At 45.2% G+C, this 18398-nt stretch overlaps 2 protein-coding genes across 3 annotated transcripts; one reads left to right on the top strand and one right to left on the bottom strand.

Moving 5' to 3' along the window:
* The first annotated feature begins 358 nt into the window (after positions 1–358).
* On the top strand, positions 359–1956 carry LOC121999998. 2 transcript variants are annotated; one of them, XM_042554585.1, is made up of 3 exons: positions 359–649; positions 736–1122; positions 1211–1956. In XM_042554585.1, exons 1-3 carry the CDS (start codon positions 359–361, stop codon positions 1859–1861), a joined length of 1329 nt encoding a protein of 442 aa, XP_042410519.1. In that variant the 3' UTR covers positions 1862–1956. The 2 variants fall into 2 exon arrangements, with proteins under 2 accessions (XP_042410519.1, XP_042410518.1); XM_042554584.1 differs by having other exon boundaries at positions 736–1918.
* Positions 1957–2022: 66 nt separating this feature from the next.
* LOC121999996 (DIMBOA UDP-glucosyltransferase BX8-like) lies at positions 2023–3711 on the bottom strand. The gene is made up of 3 exons (XM_042554583.1): positions 3193–3711; positions 2605–3080; positions 2023–2503 (listed from the first exon to the last, which is right to left on the bottom strand). Exons 1-3 carry the CDS (start codon positions 3677–3679, stop codon positions 2105–2107), a joined length of 1362 nt encoding a protein of 453 aa, XP_042410517.1. The 5' UTR covers positions 3680–3711; the 3' UTR covers positions 2023–2104.
* Positions 3712–18398: the final 14687 nt, after the last annotated feature.

Raw genomic sequence — 18398 nt, 5'->3', positions numbered from 1 at the left:
AGTCTTCCTGCTGGAAGCTGCCCATTTGGAATTGTTTGGGGGAGATCCCTGAAATCGCGGCGACATATTTAGTGCTAATTATCTTAGACTTTTTGTATTATATTAATTCTCTGGGGAAGCGAAGCAACAATCTGAAGCAGAGCGTGCGCCCACGACGACTTTTTTATATATATGTAACAAATTCCCCTGCGGCCTGCGCCAGCTGCATCGACAGCGACCGTTGTTGCGAGTCCAAGTCGAATTCCATTACTTCTGTGTAGCAGCCAGAGACGAAACCGAGAGCGAGGCATCGAGTTTGGTGCGGAAAGGTTGGAGCTTGCCGAGACTGGTTTGGTTTCCCCCGCTGCTTCTTCCGTCTATGAGGAAGCTGTGGCCGAACCTGGAGCGGGAGGATGGACTGGACACGGTGCTGGAAGTGCCCATGCCGGAGGAGACGTTCCTCGCCGGCGGCGTTGGCTCCCGTAGCAGCAAGACGTTCTGCACCAACGTGAAGGCGTGGATGCGGCCGCACGTCAGCCGGGCGATGACGACCGGCAGCAGCGGAGCGGAACTCCAGCTCATGCTGGGTGTCATTGGGGCGCCCCTCGTCCCTCTTCCGGTGCATGCTTACAACTCCACGGTCATCAAGGACATGAAGGAGGACACAATTGTGAGACTGCTGCTTCTATTCGACAATTGAGAGAACAGTTGGTGTGCGTGCATTTTTTACATCACATTTTTTGTTCGTGAACGCAGGAAGTGTCGATGGCGAGGTACATCGTGCAGCAGTATATCGCGGCATCGGGAGGAGATCAGGCGCTGAACGCGATCCATAGCATGTACGCCATGGGGAAGGTTCGGATGATGGCGACGGAGATGTCCAAAGGCAACGGCGGCGGAAGCGGGGACGGCGCAGCGGCTTCTGGCAATGGCAGGAAGGCGAGGAAGGGGCTCGGCAACGTCGGAGAGATCGGCGGGTTCGTGCTGTGGCAGAAAAAGCCCGACTTGTGGTGCCTGGAGCTGATGGTCTCCGGGAGCAAGATCAGTGCCGGGAGCGACGGTAAGGTGGCTTGGCGACAAACGCCGTGGAACCAGTCGCACGCCTCCCGCGGACCTCCTCGCCCCCTTCGCCGCTCTCTCCAGGTACCCAACACGGCAGTAATTGATCCCATGATATTTCTTATCGACATTTCGTCAACGTATCGCGCTCACCAAAATCGCAACGTTTCAGGGGCTCGATCCGAGATCGACGGCGAACTTATTCGCCAAGTCGGTGTGCCTCGGGGAGAAGGCCGTCAACGGCGAGGGCTGCTTCGTGCTGCGCCTGGACGCGGAGGCGACGACCCTTCGAGCGCGCAGCAGCAGCAGCGTCGAAATCATCCGCCACACCGTTTGGGGTTACTTCAGCCAGCGTACCGGCCTCCTCGTCCAGCTCGAGGACTCGCACCTCCTCCGCATCAAAACGGCGTCAGCCAAGGACTGCGTATACTGGGAGACCACCATGGAGTCTCACATCGAAGACTACCGCACCATCGACGGCGTCAACATCGCGCACGCCGGCCGCACCAACGTCTCGCTCTTCCGGTTCGGGGAGACCAGCGACAGACACTCGAGAACACGGATGGAGGAGACGTGGACGGTGGAGGAGGTGGACTTCAACATTTGGGGGCTCTCCATGGATTGCTTCCTGCCGCCCAGGGACCTCAAGGAGGAGAGGGACGGTGCCGAAATCGGAGGCGGAGCTCCGTCAGAGAAGGTCGCGCGCCTCCTGGTAAGGGTACCTCCAGTAGCTGCCGCTAGAATCGGGCCGTCGCAGGTCGCCGCCGTCGACATAGACGAGTTGGACTCGGCGTGGACGGAGGATGAAGAGGGCAGGCCATGAACGAGCATGTCGCGTGCGTTACCATTAACTATTTAACTTCGTCTTCGCGTGTAAATAGCGGGCGAAATGTGTAAAATTTTGGGGTTAATTGCTTAAATTACATGGGCCTCCAGCTCGTGGCTCATCTAGAGATTTCTTTCGGACTCAGATGAAACCCACCCTTTAAAATTATTTAAAATCCATTCGACTCAAAATCATTACATATTTTTAACAATAATTATACATGATTAAAATTAATTTAACTCACAATGAGCAAATGTGATCCACCAAACTCTCAATAGCTCGACTCGACGACCCACCTGGTCGAACACAATCAGTCACCTCTTCCTTCGTGACCTGGGCACGTGCCCTTGCGTCGTGCCCTGCCTCATCGACCATCAACATTCTCACGGCCTGCGAGATATCCTCCATGTTCGGCCCATTATCGAACTCCATTTGGAGGCCCACCTTCCAAACGTGGGCCACGTACCGGGCGTTGCCCATTTGATCATAGTCCCGAGGCGAACAGAGCATGGGCACGCCGGCGACGAGGCTCTCCACCGTCGAGTTCCACCCGTTGTGGGTCCAGAAGCCACCCACAGCTGGGTGGCCCAGTACCTCCTGCTGCGGGGCCCAGTCCACAATCATCCCTCTTTCTTCTACCTATTTTAATTTTGAAGGTTAACAAAAACTAATGCTGATTTTAATAATTGATAAATTGCTGGGAAAATGAGATTAATTTTTTTTTAAAAAAAAAACAGCACCTCTATCAATTCGTTGGGCAGCCTAACCCCTGCCCGAACCTGCCCGGGCCGTACGACCCAGAGGAAGGCCTGCCCGCTCCGAGCTAAGCCCCGAGCGATCTCGCCGAACTCTTCCTCTTCCAACACTGCCAAGCTCCCGAAGCTGACGTAGATAACGGACCGGTCCGCCTGCTTGTCGAGCCACTCCATGCACCGGCGGTCTTGCGCCAGCAAGCTGCATTGGGCTCCTCCGGTCACTGCACAGAGCGGCCCCACGGCAAACACAGGAACGCCGTCGAGCCTCTGGCGAAGCAGCTCCAGATCCGCTGCCTCCACGGCGTCGAAGGTGTTGAAGATGATCCCCGACGAAGTCCGTGCCGCGCCGACAACTTGCTCCAGCATCCTGGAGAGCGACTCCGAAGAGCTTCGGTCGACGCGGACGAGATCTTTGACTCGGAGGGGCGGGAGCTCGGGGATTGGATCTTCTAGGTGTGATTCTGTTCATAATTTTATAGCAAAATTGAATTTCTAGCAGGTTTACATCAAAATCGAATTTTTAGTCGATTTAGTTCGTATTTGAATCGCTTTAAATGGACCATTAATATATACCTTGCTGTATCGAGAGATACCCCCTGCTCAAAAGTAGGGGATACAAAATGAACGCATTGAAGCAGGCGGCGCTCGACGTGCGCATCGCCAGCGCCGGAACGCCGGCGTCCTTCGCCGCCGCTTGCACCCGGAACAGCAGCGCGTCCACGATAACGCACGCGACGCCCTCCGCAGATGCAATTCGGCACAGCGCCTCCCGGAACGGCGCCTCACACTGCGCGTTGAGCTCGGCGATGGCTTCCGCCACGTCGGACTGGTTGTCCAAGCGCGGGAGCAATCGGCCGGGGAGGGGGACGAAGTCAAAGTGAGGGATGTGGCCCGCGACGGAATCCGGGGTGCTTGGGGGGAGGAAAACAGTGACCGGGAAGCCTCGGCGGTGGAGGAGGTGAGCGAGCTGGAACATGGGGTTGAGGTGGCCTTGGAAGGGGCAGGGGAAGAGGCCGACGCGCGGCCGAGTAGGGTCGCCGCCACCTCTGCCCCCATCCATTTTGTGTGGCCAAGCTTAGTATTCACAGAAGATATAAAACAAGGGAGGGCCAGGTCCGGATTTTTCTGAGATTAACGCTTTAACAACATGATTAATTTGAAATTTTCAATTTGGAACTATATCAGCAGATTTTTCTAATTTCATTGTTTTTTTACCAAATTTGTAAAGATAGAAAATCAATCCAACTAGATTTGCAAGTGTAGTTCTCATATTAGGGTCATAATTACAAATATATTGAGTGTAAATTGCCCTAAAATCTTTAACACCAAACTCAATTTCCTTCTAAGTTCTCTCAGAAAAAATTTATTCCTACTCTTCGTACGTACGTATGTAAATTTTTCTTTGAAAATGCACTTCAATATATATAATTATCTTTATTTTTTAAGGTAAAAAATGTCCAAAATAAGATATAATTTATCGTAAACTCAATATTATTTAACTAAAATCACAAAATCAATTCAGCTTATGCAATTGATGGGCATGAGCTCTGAATCGATTGGTCAAGGGAAAATGAGTCCTACTTAATGCCCAATTAAATAGAAAATATATTTGATTTTAATTAAATAATCCTGAATTTAGAAGGAATTATACTTCCTTTTAGATTTATACCTATAAAAAATAATGAGAGACTTCTGTTCCCTTGTAACAAATTAAAAAAAAATTGTACTTAATTTGATAGAAAATATATTAGATTATATTTTAAATGCGTCAAATTTAGGAAGAATTATATTTTATTTTAGACTTTTTGTACCTATAAAAAATAGGACAATTAGATAAATCAGTATGCATTAAAGAGTTGAAAGGGAGTTGAAGCAAAGGAAAATTTACACAGGAGTGGGGATACGTTTTTTTAATGATGTAGGGATTAAAGAGGAAGTTAAGTTTGGTGTTAGGGAGTTTATGACAATTTATCACATAAAGAATTGACTTACCTCCCAAGTAAATTTAAATACAACTTAGAGTCAATTTTCAAAATATTCGTTGCTTTGAATCATAATATTTGATTCTGTCTGAAAATCATAAAGACGGTTAGTTGGCTAGAGATGTGGCTCAGCAGTTGACCTTGTGAAGACTCCGCTTCTCTTTGCAAAATCAAGAATGTTGGTGTCAGGACAAAAAAGGGGTCCTGGCGTTAGCCCTCCGGCGCTCAAGTCAATCACCGAAATAGTAGAAAAACGGCAAAGAACTGTAGCAACAATAGAAGCTTAATAACAAATAATGCATATCTCTGTCGATGCATGGACCTTGCTTTATATAGTGCTCCAGTAGCAGACATGTACGTTTCTCAAACCATATGTATGTTTTCGACTTTTCCCAATTGTTCTATAGAAAGACAAGACAGAAAAGTGTCTCTGACACCATTCCTTAATAGGACGTGCAAATCCTTAATATGACAGTACAAGCTTCTGTTATACGATTTATCTGTTATCCATTTCCTATTATTAACGGTACCAACTCGCAGAAGGATATAATGAGATGAGTAAGGGTTCCCACTGTTTAGTCGAGCAGGGGAGTCGCTCGGTCGAGATCTTCGTCCAATCGATCTCGGTTGTTCTTCTCCACGGTCGCTCAACTCGGTAAGTTGTTCCTCGGACGATTGGACATGCGGTCCGGTCGAACTAGTCCTTATAGGGTTGTCACAGTTATGAGCATCTAATGTCCTCTCTAGTCATTCCAGTCGCACAAGCAATCTGCTCAGATGGACCTCCAGGTCGAACGGACCCTTCAAGGCCACTTGGACCGTTGTCATCCGCTCAACTAACTTTGATGACATGATGATTTTCTGTCTTTGATATCTTTATTTTAACATCCACGTCGATTATTATTCCTGCTTTTAACTCATATTTGATGGACTTCTTTTACCACCGCAGACTAATTCTTCTCATGTTTAATATTATTTTCTTTTAAAAAATTTTTCTTTGTTCGTCAAGTTGCCCTCAACTCGTCATCTTTTGCACCATTATTCCTGATCATTACTATCACGACTACAGCAAAGTTGAGAGATGTCTCCAATCCAACTAACTCCAAGTCAATGCTACACCAATCGCATTCAATTTTGGTTCTTATTGTTTCAGTGATTCCTCCACCAATTTGATGGTATGGAACTCCTATTTGGCTTGGCTTTAGTAAGAGATTCCTAAAACTATTTTAGGTTGTATTTGCTTTACCTTTTAGCAATTAATCAGCCTATACCAAGTTACTAGTGAAACACAATATATTGTTACAATACAAAATATATATATGAAAAATAAATAAAAAGATAATCTTTTCTCACCAAGAACAACACTCGCTAAGACTGTCTTTTCTTATGAGAAGTAGCATTCAATGAAAACAAAAAGACACGTGAAATCAAAATGATTGGGCAGATAGGATCGGTGAGGTAGGCTAATCCTTTATGATATGGTGTATGAGGATGAGGCCCGATAAAGGATCACATGCAGAAATTAAGGAAACGTAGTAGTTAGAAGTTAAGGGGACATGACAGTCGGAAGTCAAGAGTATACGACAATCAGAACTTAAGGGGACGTGACAGCCAGAAGTTAACGGGTCATGGCAGTCAGAAGTCAAGGGGGCGTGGCAGTCAGAAGTCAAGGGGGCGTGACAGTCGATAGGTATGGAAAGAAGAAGCAAGACCGGGGAACGGCGTCAGCAACCTGATTTATGGTCGAGTTCCCATAGATTGGGACTCCAGATCTAAGATACCTGGGAAGATAGTCGGATTACATCGACCAAGATTTGACGGGTTAGGCTTTCACGGCTTGGCGGTACTTAGGCTCGGTGTTCTCAGTTAGCTAACTCCCGGTTGGCTGACTCCCGGTCAACGATTGAACTTTCTCTCTACGACCCCGACCCCTCAAGGTTTAGACCAGATGTTATACCTGACTGATCATTCAGACTGCCCTATTCATTCCCGGTCGGGACAGAAAGCGTTACAAGATGACAAAGTTAGGGAATCATAATCGCCTGTCAAAGAATAGTTGCTGCGTGTCAGGGAATATTTCAACGGTCTGCCATCACCTGCGAATGGAACCTTCCTTCAGTCTACAGGAGGATGCCACGTGTCCTCCAGCACCCGACAAGTCCTGACACCCGACATTCTCTGACATCAGTCAGGCTCTAGAAGGTATGCACTGTCATATAAAACGGGAGGACCTCTCCCTTTTGCGGGTACACTCTTTCGCACATTCACACTTGTCTTCTATTTTCTTTCTTCTCCGTACACTATTCTGCTGGGGAAAAAGTATCTAACTTTAGCATCGAAAGACCTGCTCCGGGGACTTTTTCCTTGGTGTTTGGCTTCTAACGTTTGTGTGCTTGTCTAAGTGTGTGTAGAGCTCAGGTGCCACTGGCTCAGTCATCGTCATCCGTCAGCACCATGTGGGAGTCCATTTTTAGAAGTGTATACGAGAAAAGTGTCTCAGTCGCCCCTCCGTCAACACCCGCAACAGCTCACCAGGCCTTCGTCTAACTCAAATTCCGGACAGGATCAATTTGGCGGCGTCTGTGGGAATCTTCTTCACCTGTTCTGGAACGTGAAGATGGAGGATACTGGACGAATCAGTGTGACCATGATGGCAGGGGAGTACAAGCTGTTCAAGGAAGCTAAGAGACGAGTGACTTTCAAAAAATAGACCACTGCCTCACGATCATACAAAATGTCTACTGTTTCCAAGGACTCAACTCATGTTTCGAACAGAGGGTCCAAGAGGAAGCAACCCGAGGAATTCCCCTTGGCTTTCTACCGGGAACCAGTCTCGGGCAACTACCATAAAGGTCCGGACTACTATAATAAGAAAGAGCAACCACAAGCCTCTATGGTGGAAAGCTCCCTGCCTAGGGACTCAAAGAAGGGGAAGACTATAGTTCTCCGGGAGGAACCCCGAGGGGAACCTGATGAGCAAGTGTCCTTCCCTTAAGGGTACTAGAGGAGAAACTATCGAACGGGTACAAGCCCCCGACCATTGGAGAGTACAGTGGCAGTAAGGATACGGAAGACCATCTCCGCAAGTTCTGGAACGCGATGCTGTTACATTAATGCAGCGACACTATTAAGTGTCGAGTGTTTCTGAATACTCTATCTGGTTTGGCACAGAAATGGTTTGATAGATTGCCTAACGGGTCCATCACTTGTTTTCATGATTTCAAGACTGTCTTCTTGCGCCACTTCGCCAGCAGCAGGAAGTACCAGAAGACGGACCACTATCTCTTCACTCTTAAGTAGGGGGCGGCTGAGCCCTTGCGAAGTTATATCAACCGTTTCAAGCAGGTGGCAAAGGACGTCCCATCCACCACCTCAGAAATACTGATGAGTACCTTTTCTCATGAACTAGTAGAGGGGGAGTTTTTCTGAGATCTCATTCGAGACCCCGTGAAGAACTTCGACGAGATGCTCGGGAAGGCGACTAGCTATATCAATATGGAAGAGGCTCAGACCACTCGACGCAAAGCAGATAAGGCGCCTACTCCTGCCAACAAGCCAGAGAAAAGGTCGTCCCAACCAGCAGCTCATCCTCTTCCGCATGCCCGGGATGCCCGACCACCCTTCCCTCCCGATCAGGATCCTAGGCTGGCCCAGCGTGTGGTGGCGGTTCAAGCCCTAAGACCTGGACCGTGGGGGCCACGTTACTGCACTTACCATCGGTCCCCACACCCATGCCACTAGTTATTGCTTCCAGTTCGCTCGAGACTCTTGGCGTGCTTCTGAGCTGGGCTTGCCTCCGCTTGAAATCATGCCCAGGACTCAGTAGAGGATGCTGGCCAGCCAATAGGCCGGGGCAAGTCAGCCTGGTAGACCCTAGCCCGACAATGTGGGACAAGGAAATCAACAGCCCGATCGTAACCAGGAGCTCAGGGAAGCCCAAGAAGAGGAGAATAGGGGAAACACGACCATCCACGAGATCGATATGATCTCAGGAGGGCCGACAGATGGAGAACCGCTAGGGTTTGGAAGTCTCATGAGCGACGCTTGGAGATACACACTATCGGATGCAACCGGGAGCAAGTTGCAGGGCCCATCATCAGCTTTGGACCCCAAGACCTAGAGGGGCTGGAGCTCCCACACGATGATGCCCTGATAATCAAGACCATCATCGCCAACAGTCACGTGGCCAGAGTTTTCATGGATACAGGAAGCTCTGTCAACGTGCTGTTTAAGAGCATGTTTGAAAGCATGCAAATCGATGATAGCGAAGTCTAGCCCGTGGCTACTTCATTGTATGACTTCATTGGCACTGAAGTACGACCCATGGGCCAGAGTAAGCTAGCCATATCTTTGGATAATGAGCCCTTAGTGAGGACGCAGAGGAGCACTTTCATAGTGGTGGTTTTGTCGTCCTCATACAACGTCATCTTGGGGAGACCAACATTGCATGAGTTACGGGCGACAGTCTCCACTTTTCATCAGAAGATCAAATTCTCTGTGGGAAACCAAGTCGGGAAAGTTAGAGGTGAGCAATTGGTCTCTCACAGGTGTTATGTTGACATGATGAAGGTGGAGGCTCGCAAGGCTCAACGAACCCAGGACGGCAGGATTCACGCCACTCAGGAGGAACCTTTGCCTATAGCAGAGGAACCTATCCCCTGGGAGGAGGTCTATCTCTATCCTGAACAGCAGGAAAGTGTCACCCGCATATCAAGCGACCTACCTATCGAAGTCAAGACGGACCTAGTCCAATGCTTGACTCGCAATAGGGGTGTCTTCACTTGGTCGCTCGAAGAGCTACCTGTGGTCAAGCCCGAGGTGGCCAAGCACAAATTACACGTTCTACTTGATTCCCGACCAGTCAAGCAAAAGAAGAGGAATTTCTCGACTGAGCAAAATAAGATCATCTGAGCTGAAGTAGATCAGCTTCAGAAAGTAGGTCACATTAGATAGGTACAATTCTTGTTCTGGCTCTCTAATGTGGTCCTAGTAGCTAAACCCAGCAATAAATGGAGAGTTTGCATCGACTTTCGAGACCTCAACAGTGTTAGCCCTAAGGACTGCTACCCGTTGCCCAGGATTGATCAGATGGTGGACTCGACCTCGTGTTGTGAAAGAATTTGTATGCTTGATGCTTATCAAGGATACTATCAGATCCCGTTGGTGCAAGAAGATCAAGAGAAGGTTAGCTTCATCACGGTAGATGGTACCTTCTGTTATTCCATTATGCCCTTTAGATTGAGGAATGTCGGACCTACATATCAGAGGATGATAGATAAAATCTTTCGGGAGTAAATAGAGCGAAACGTTGAAGTCTATGTAGATGACATCCTCATCAAATCCACTCTGGCCATAAATTTGATCACCAACATAGAAGAAACCTATGGCACACTCCGGCAATATGGGCTGAAGTTGAATCCCTTAAAATGCTTGTTTGGAGCTCGAGGAGGAAAGTTCTTGGGGTACTTCATCATTGAGCGAGGAATCGAAGCAAATCCAAAGAAGGCTCGGGCACTTCGAGATATGAAGGTGCGTCAAAATCTGAAGGAAGTTCAGAAGTCGATGGGCCGAATAACAGCACTATCCCGGTTCATATCCCGGTTTACGGATAAAGCCCTGCCTTTTTTCAAAGTACTCAGGAGAGCTGCCAAGTTCTAGTGGGATGAGGAATGCAACCGGGCTTTCGAGGAATTAAAGAAGCACCTGGAGACTTTTCCCTCACTGTTCAAGCCTACTACTAGAGAGCCACTATGGGTTTATTTGTCAGCCACCCCTGAGGTCGTGGGGGCGGTGTTGGTGAAAGAGCAGGACGATATATAGTGGCCAGTGTACTTCTTCAGTCATTTATTAAAAGAGGTCGAGTCTTGATACACAACCCTAGAAAAATTGGTCTATGAATTGATACTCATGGCTCGATGCTTAAGACCCTATTTCTTGCCACATCCCATCATAGTCCTAACCAACAACAACATGGGAAAGGCTCTCACTAATGTGGAAGTAGCAGACAGCCTCATCAAATGGGCTACAGAGTTGGGAGAATATGACATACATTACCAACCCCAAACGGCGATTAAAGCATAGGTTCTGGCAGATTTCTTGACGGAGGTTCACTAATCGGACTCCGAAGAAACTTGGAAGATCTATGTAGACCGGTCATCCACCCAGCAAGGAAGCGGAGTTTGGATCCTCCTGATATCCCCTCAGGAAGACATTTTTCCACTGGCGGTCAGGTTAAATTTCAGAGCTACGAATAATGAGGTAGAATATGAAGCACTATTGGTAGGGTTGCAAGCAGTTCGACATATCGGAGCCGTTCGGGTGATTATTTATTCAGACTCTCAGCTCGTAGCTCAGCAAGTAGCAGGCAACTTCGAAGTTAATAGTGACAAGCTACAGGTATACAGGGAAGCGTATGAGAAAATGAAAGAGGATTTTAAGGAGGTTATTGTAAACAAGATTCCTAGAGCAAATAATCAAAGGGATGATGAACTAGCCAAAATGGCTAGCTCTTTGACCACTTGGGTGCTGGATAGGTTGATAGCCCAGACCTTCTTAATAGCTCAGATAGACCTGCAGAATAATATGGAGAAGTCGATCGATTGGAGGGTCTCGATGATCATTTATCTTCAGCAGGGTGGCTTGTCTGATGACCCGGAAGAGGCCAGGTTGATCAGAAAAAGAGATCATATGTATACCCTGATCAGAGACTAGTTGTACAAGTGAGCATTCTCTAGACCGCTACTCAAATGCTTAGGAATGGAAGAAGTGAAGTATGCCTTCTAGGAAGTACATCAGGGATGTTGTGGCAACCATACGGGAGGAAGGACACTAGCTCGAAAAGTATTACTGACCAGGTATTTCTAGCCTACTCTGCAGAAAGACGCTCAATGACTGGTGAACACTTTCTTATTCTGCCAAAAACATCAGAATCTAACCCATCGACTGATCGACACACTAAAATCCTCAATAGTCTCATGCCCTTTTGACCAATGGGGCATGGATATTGTAGGACCGTTCCCTATGGCACCCGAGCAGAAGAGATTCTTGCTCGAAGCATTAGATTATTTTTCTAAATAGGTGGAAGCAGAAGCTCTAGCCAAGATTACTGAAGGAGCCGTCATTCAATTCTTGTGGAAGAACATCCTCTGCCGATTTGGAATACCACACAAATTTATTTTAGATAATGAAAGACAGTTCAAAGGCCGCAAGATCCAAGCCTGGTGTCAAGGGTTCGACATAACTCAGGCCTTTACATTTGTCACTTACCCTCAAAGTAATAGGCAAACCGAGGTTACCAATAGGGAGATAGTCAGGGGATTGAAAGTCAAGTTGGACCATGTTGGAGGCGATTGGGTGGAGGAGTTGCCTAACATCCTCTGGGCCTACTGCACGACCCCTCGAGAAAGCACAGGGCTTACACCATTTCACCTGGTCTACAGCAGTGAGGTTGTGGTGCCTATCGAGGTTGGGATGCCTTCAGTCAGAAGAATGCTATATGATGAAGGGAATGCCGAGTGGCGACTCTCAAAGCTGGATTTGATTAGCGAAATTCGCGAACGTACAACTACCCCCCTAACAGTATATCGACAAAGGATACGTCAAAACTATGACAAAAGGGTTGTGCCCCGATTCTTTGAAGAAGGGGACTTAGTATGGAAGAGGACAAAGCCCATAGGGGAGGTAACCAAATTAGCACTCCAGTCGGACAATCCTTATAAAATTGTTAAGCGGTTAGCCTCGGGCACCTACTATTTACAAGACGCTCGGGGTAGGAAGGTAGACCATCCTTCGAGCGCTAACTCCCTCCACCCTTATCGCACTTAAGTTAGTATTTTGTAAGACTTTAGATCGGGGAAATATGATCGGTCGGGCACAAACTACCAAGTCGAGATACTTGGGTTCAGGACACTCATGAATCTTTTTTAAGATCAGATCAGGGCAGGACCCTGTGCTCAGGTTAAAGTAGCTCTGGCCCCATTGAGTCAAGAGTCAAGACTAAGGAGAAGATATGACATCTCTATTAAGTAGAGTACAATAAAGTGTTCATACGATTCATACATAAGTCATTTAAATTCGGCCAATACATCGTCAGGCATCTCTCTGAGGATATAACGATGGTCTAGAAAATCTGCAAAATGGACTGAAGATAGATATCCTTGCTCCTTAAGTTTTTGAAGCACCCTCACCGCACCATAGGCCACAGACGTGACGAAGCAGTCCCCTACTTGTGCACTAAACTCTGGAGAGTGTAAATATTCTCCTAGGCTTGCTTGTCGGCAGTCGCTCTCCCCAGCCTTGTAGGTCTCTAGGGTGATCACGGAGTTTGATAGTGCAAATTAAGCTTGAGATAGCTCTGCTTGTAGAGAACCCAGCTCTGTTGCCTGGGACTCCAGGTCCCGCCTCTGGTCCATCAACAGTATATCTGTGGATTGCAGCTTTCGAGTCAGGTGATCCATCTCTTTCTTATGTGCAAGCCTTAAATTCTCCAGAGTTGTTGTGCATTGAGCTAGTTCTGACTGAACTTCTTGGCACTTATTCTCGAATGACTTCAGAAGAGCTTCAAGCCTGCTCTTTTCTTCTTGGAGGCGGTCGATCTCTATCTAGGCCTCCCCTAGGGTTTGTTCCTGGGTGGTCACACCTTCTTTATGGTTGCCACTTCTGCCTTTAGTTGGGACACGCCCGATGCAGGGTCAGACAGTTTGGATTTTAGGTCAGCCACCATATCTGTCAGAATTTTATTTTGCTGATACGAGAGGGAGAACGACTGACTCAGCACCATGGACTCAGCAAAAGTCTATGCAGGTGAGCAAATAGTTAGAGTAAAGAGAAAGAAAAGGCAATGGGGGAGAGTAAAAGCTTACCGCAATAGATCCTTTGAAAAATCGATCTAGCTGAGCGAACAGGGGGATGTTGGTGCAATCATGCCCTGGAAGTTTCAATGTATTGACAATTATTTAAGTTTAAGTTAATACGTTGGATCTAACATACAGTGTGAGTTTGCAGGAGAAGTTCTTGCAGGTCGGAAGACCGAATGCAAGGCAAGAGAAGTCCAAGAAGGCCGAGGACCGAATTCTTGGCAAAAGAATCCTTGCAGGTCAGAAGACCGGATGCAAGGCAAGAGAAGTCCAAGAAGGTCGAGGACCAGATTCTTGGCAAGAGAAGTTCCTGCAGTTCATAAAGTTGGATGCATGATCCCTCACGTATCAGAAATCGATTGGAAAATCGATTTAGACACGGATGTGAGGTAGAATGCCTCTGGATCAATCAGTCGATCGATTGGAAGGAAGTCAATCGATCGACCAATCGATTGGGAAGGTTCTGCGCGAAGCACAGAGTGCTTCTGGATCGATCAGCCGATCGATTGGGGTAATCCAATCGATCGAGCGATCGATCCAGGAAGCCTCTGTGCGAAGCACAGATTTCCCCTGGGTCGATCAGCCGATCGATTGAGGTTACTCAATCGATCAGGCGATCGATTCACAGAGCTACGATTTCACGTACAGAGGTCTGAATCGATTCAAGAACTGCACCGATCGATTCAAACTCAAGTGAAGCAATCTAAGTCGTTGATCGTGACACGATGGTTTCCAATGGATACTTATGAATCGATCCAAATAGGACTCCGATCAATTCACGGCGACGGCTACGTGAGAAACGGCTAGTTTTCTCAATGTTTAAAGGCATGAAAAAAAAAGAAAAGAAACATATATTATTCCATTGCGCTCCAAGGTCTTAACTCTCTCAAGTGCTCAAGATCTTCAAAAAGTGCTCAAGTTCAAGATCTCCATCTCGCTACTTTCTCAAATCTCACTCTACGAAGAAGAAGCATTTTTAAAGCCTGTAATCTTTCTTTTCTTCTTCATTGTGGTGAGTGTGATCCTTTACTTTGGAGAGGGAGAGTTGTAATCTTGTAAGGTTTCTCCACCTTCGGTGTGATTCTGAGAAGGAGGGTTTTGATAGTGGAAGAGTGGTGAGTGGTGTGGATTCTTGGACTAGTCACCTCCTTGAGGAGGTGGATACCAAGTAAATACAAGAGTTAGCATTTCCTTCAAGTGTCCGCTGCGAACGAGTAAATTGATCAAGAAAACGAAGTGAGTCATTCACCCCCCCCCCCTCTAGCTCAATCGATCTTAACAAGTGGTATCAGAGCATTGGTTTGCTTTTGAGGATTCATCGCCAAGAAAGCACAAGTTAAAGAGCTACAGGATGTCATTGAAGGAGGGACATAGTACTTCACGACCACCATTTTATGAAGGCAGTAATTTCGCTTATTGGAAGAGCCGCATGGAACACTATCTCATGACCGAAATTGACATGTGGTTCTCAATCACGGAGGGATTCACGGCGCCAACCAAAAATGGAAGAATGCTTGAATCATCAAGGTGGGTCGTTGAACAAAAAATGAAGGCTCAAGCAAATGCAAAGGCGATTGTGACTCTTCAATGTGGATTAAGCTCGGAACAACTCAACAAGGTTGGACCTTTCAAGAGTGCCAAGGATTTATGGGACAAGCTCATTGAGCTAAATGAAGGCACCAAGGATTCAAGAATTACAAAGAGAGACCTCTTGATAAATCAACTTCAAAATTTCACAATAAAGGATGGAGAAACGGTAAGTTCACTACATGGGAGGTTCAAGGAACTCTTAAACGGTCTTCATTCAGTTGGAGAGAGTGTAGAGAACCGAGATCTCATAAGGTATGCCCTGAAATCTTTCCCAAGAAACTCATTATGGTCATCCATGGTGGATGCCTATAAGGTATCAAGGGATTTATCAATAGTAAAGTTGGATGAATTATTTTATGAACTTGAATTGCATGAGCAAGCTAACACAAGCCACAAAGAGAAAGGTATAGCCTTGGTTGCAGGTGAAAAGAGTAAAAAGAAGCACAAGGAAAAGAAAAAGGAGAAGGAGTCATCTTCAGAATCTGAGCAAGATAGTGATAGTGACAGTGATGAAGAGCTATCTTCTAGTGAAATGGCGAACTTTGTTCGAAGAATGATGAGATATTCAAGGAAGTTTGACAAAAAGGATGTTAAGAAGATTTTCAATGATAAAAAGAAAAAAGGTAAATCTCTTGTGGATTCTAAGACTAAGACTGATGTAATTTGCTATGAATGCAAGAAAAAGGGGCACTACAAAATGGAGTGTCCAAAGTTGAAGAAGCAAGAAGAAAAGATCAAGAAAAAGAAGAAGGCTTTGAAAGCTACTTGGGACGACTCATCATCAAGCTCATCGAAAGAAGATGAAAGGAAGAGCTCAAAGCACATGGCTCTCATGGCCTTAAGCCATGTTGAAGATAGTGAAGATGAAGATAGTCATGGAGAGGATGTGGAGTCTTCAAGTGAGTCATCATCCAGTGATTACGAAGTAATTTCTCCCAAGCTTGATAAAATGTATGCCACCATTGCATGCTTAACCAATGCACTAGCTAAATCAAAAAGGAAGGTTAAAAAATTGCAAAATGAATGTAAATCACTTAAAAATGAAATTGTGCCATGTGAAATTTGCATGCTTCTTGAAAATGACAACGATGATTTTGATGATCTTAAAAAGGAAAATGTATCGTTGAAATCACAAGTTGATGATCTTAGAAGTGCTCTAGAAAAATTTACTTCAAGCTCAAAATACTTAGACATGATTCTAGGCACTCAAAGAGGTGTGTACAACAAAGCGGGACTAGGTTTTAAATCACAAGATAAGGAAGTTAAATTCATGTCTCTAATTAATAGAAATCATGCTTCAAGGGTTAAGTTTGTTCAAGCTTGGGTACCCAAGCAATTTGTTATTGATGCTACCGAACCCAAGGTTTGGGTACCAAAACATTTGGTTTATCGTGTTTAAACAGGCATGCGCCAAGGGGGAGCATCCAACAACATGGTTCGTAGATAGTGGATGTTCTAAGCATATGACGGAGGATTCTTCAAAATTCTCATCATTTAGACACAAAAGTAAAGGTACCATTTCTTTTGGTAATAGTGGTGAATTAAAAGTTATAGAAATAGGAGATATTAGAATTTCAGAAAAATTTGTAATAAGAAATGTGTTATTAGTGAAAGGCATGGTCTTTAATCTTTTAAGTGTTAGTCAACTATGTGATTCTGGTTATGGAGTTGAGTTCAACTCATCTCAATGTCTAATCAAGCATAGTGAACTAAACACCAATATTCTCATAGGCCATAGAAGAGAAAATATTTATCAAGTTGAACTATTTGGTACTACTAATGTCTCATGTCCAAAGAAGAGGAGACGTGGCTTTGGCACCAGAGACTTGCTCACACCAACATGAGGAATATCAAAAACCTTTCAAAAAAGGAGTTGGTGCAAGGATTGCCAAAGTTGAAGTTTCAAAAAGACAAAATATGTGATGCATGTCAAATGGGTAAGCAAACCAAAGCTACTCATAAAGGTAAAAATGTTGTAAGTACCTCAAATGATTTGGAGCTCATTCACATGGATTTATTTGATAGTAGTAGATATATTTCTTTAAATGGTAGTATATATTGCTTTGTGATTGTGGATGATTACACTAGATATACATGGGTGTTTTTCTTGAAACATAACGATCAAACTCTAGATACCTTGATTGCTTTTTGTAATAGAGTAGAAAATGAAAAGGCTCATAAGATAAACAAGATAAGAAGTGATCATGGAGGTGAGTTTGAAAATGATAGATTCACAAATTTTTATATAGAAAAAGGATATAAACATGAATTTTCCACCCCTTGGACTCCTCAACAAAACGGAGTTGTTAAGAGGAAAAATAGGGTTTTGCAAGAGGCCGCTCAGAGCATGTTAAATGAATATTCACTTCATAGTTTCCTATGGGCCGAAGCAATTAATACGGCATGTTATATGCAAAATCGAACATTAATACATAGGTTTCTAGGAAAAACACCTCATGAGTTATGGTTTGGTAAACCACCTACAATTAAGCATCTTAAAGTGTTTGGGTGTAAGGTCTATATTCTAAACACCAAAGATCACTTGGGAAAGTTTTCCACTAAGGCGGATGAGGGGATCCTTGTAGGTTACTCAAGTCATAGCAAGGCGTATCGAATTTACAACAAAAGATCAAAATTAGTTGAAGAATCGCTAAATGTTGTCTTTGAAGAAAATCCTTCTTTGAACTCTATAAGAACAAACAATGAAGAAATACGTTTTGAGTTAGAGAAATTAACACTGGGTGGAGTAGATCATCAAGGAGAAGAAAATCAAGAAAGTGATGGTGAGAAAAATGAATCTTTGCCATTTGAACCCGAAATTATAATAAATCAAGAATTAAGACCTACTAGAATTCATGTAAATCATCCCTTAGATCAAGTAGTAGGAGACATCACTCAATGAGTGAGAACTCGATCTTACTTTAGAAATGAAGGAAGCCAAGTCGCCTTAATATCTCAAATAGAACCAAAAACCATTGATGGTGCCTTGTTTGATCCCGATTGGATCTTAGCAATGCAAGATGAACTATCTCAATTTGAGAGAAGTCAAGTATGGGATTTAGTACCTAGGCCTACAAACAAATCAATTATTGATACAAAATGGGTTTTTAGAAGCAAACTTGATGATAAGGGGATAGTTGTGAGAAACAAAGCTAGATTGGTTGCTAGGGGTTTCAATCAAGTAGAAGGGTTAGACTATGACGAAACTTATGCACCCGCAGCAAGATTGGAGTCAATTAGGATGATGTTGGAATTTGCCACCCACAAGGGGTTCAAATTGTACCAAATGGATATAAAATCAGCATTTTTGAATGGTGTTATAAAAGAAGAGGTATATGTTGAGCAACCACCG

Source organism: Zingiber officinale, chromosome 7A (assembly GCF_018446385.1).
Source record: "Zingiber officinale cultivar Zhangliang chromosome 7A, Zo_v1.1, whole genome shotgun sequence".
NCBI classification, from domain to species: Eukaryota; Viridiplantae; Streptophyta; class Magnoliopsida; order Zingiberales; family Zingiberaceae; genus Zingiber; species Zingiber officinale.
The sequence above is the reverse complement of the archived record's forward strand: the minus strand, read 5'-3'. Positions and strand labels throughout refer to the sequence as shown.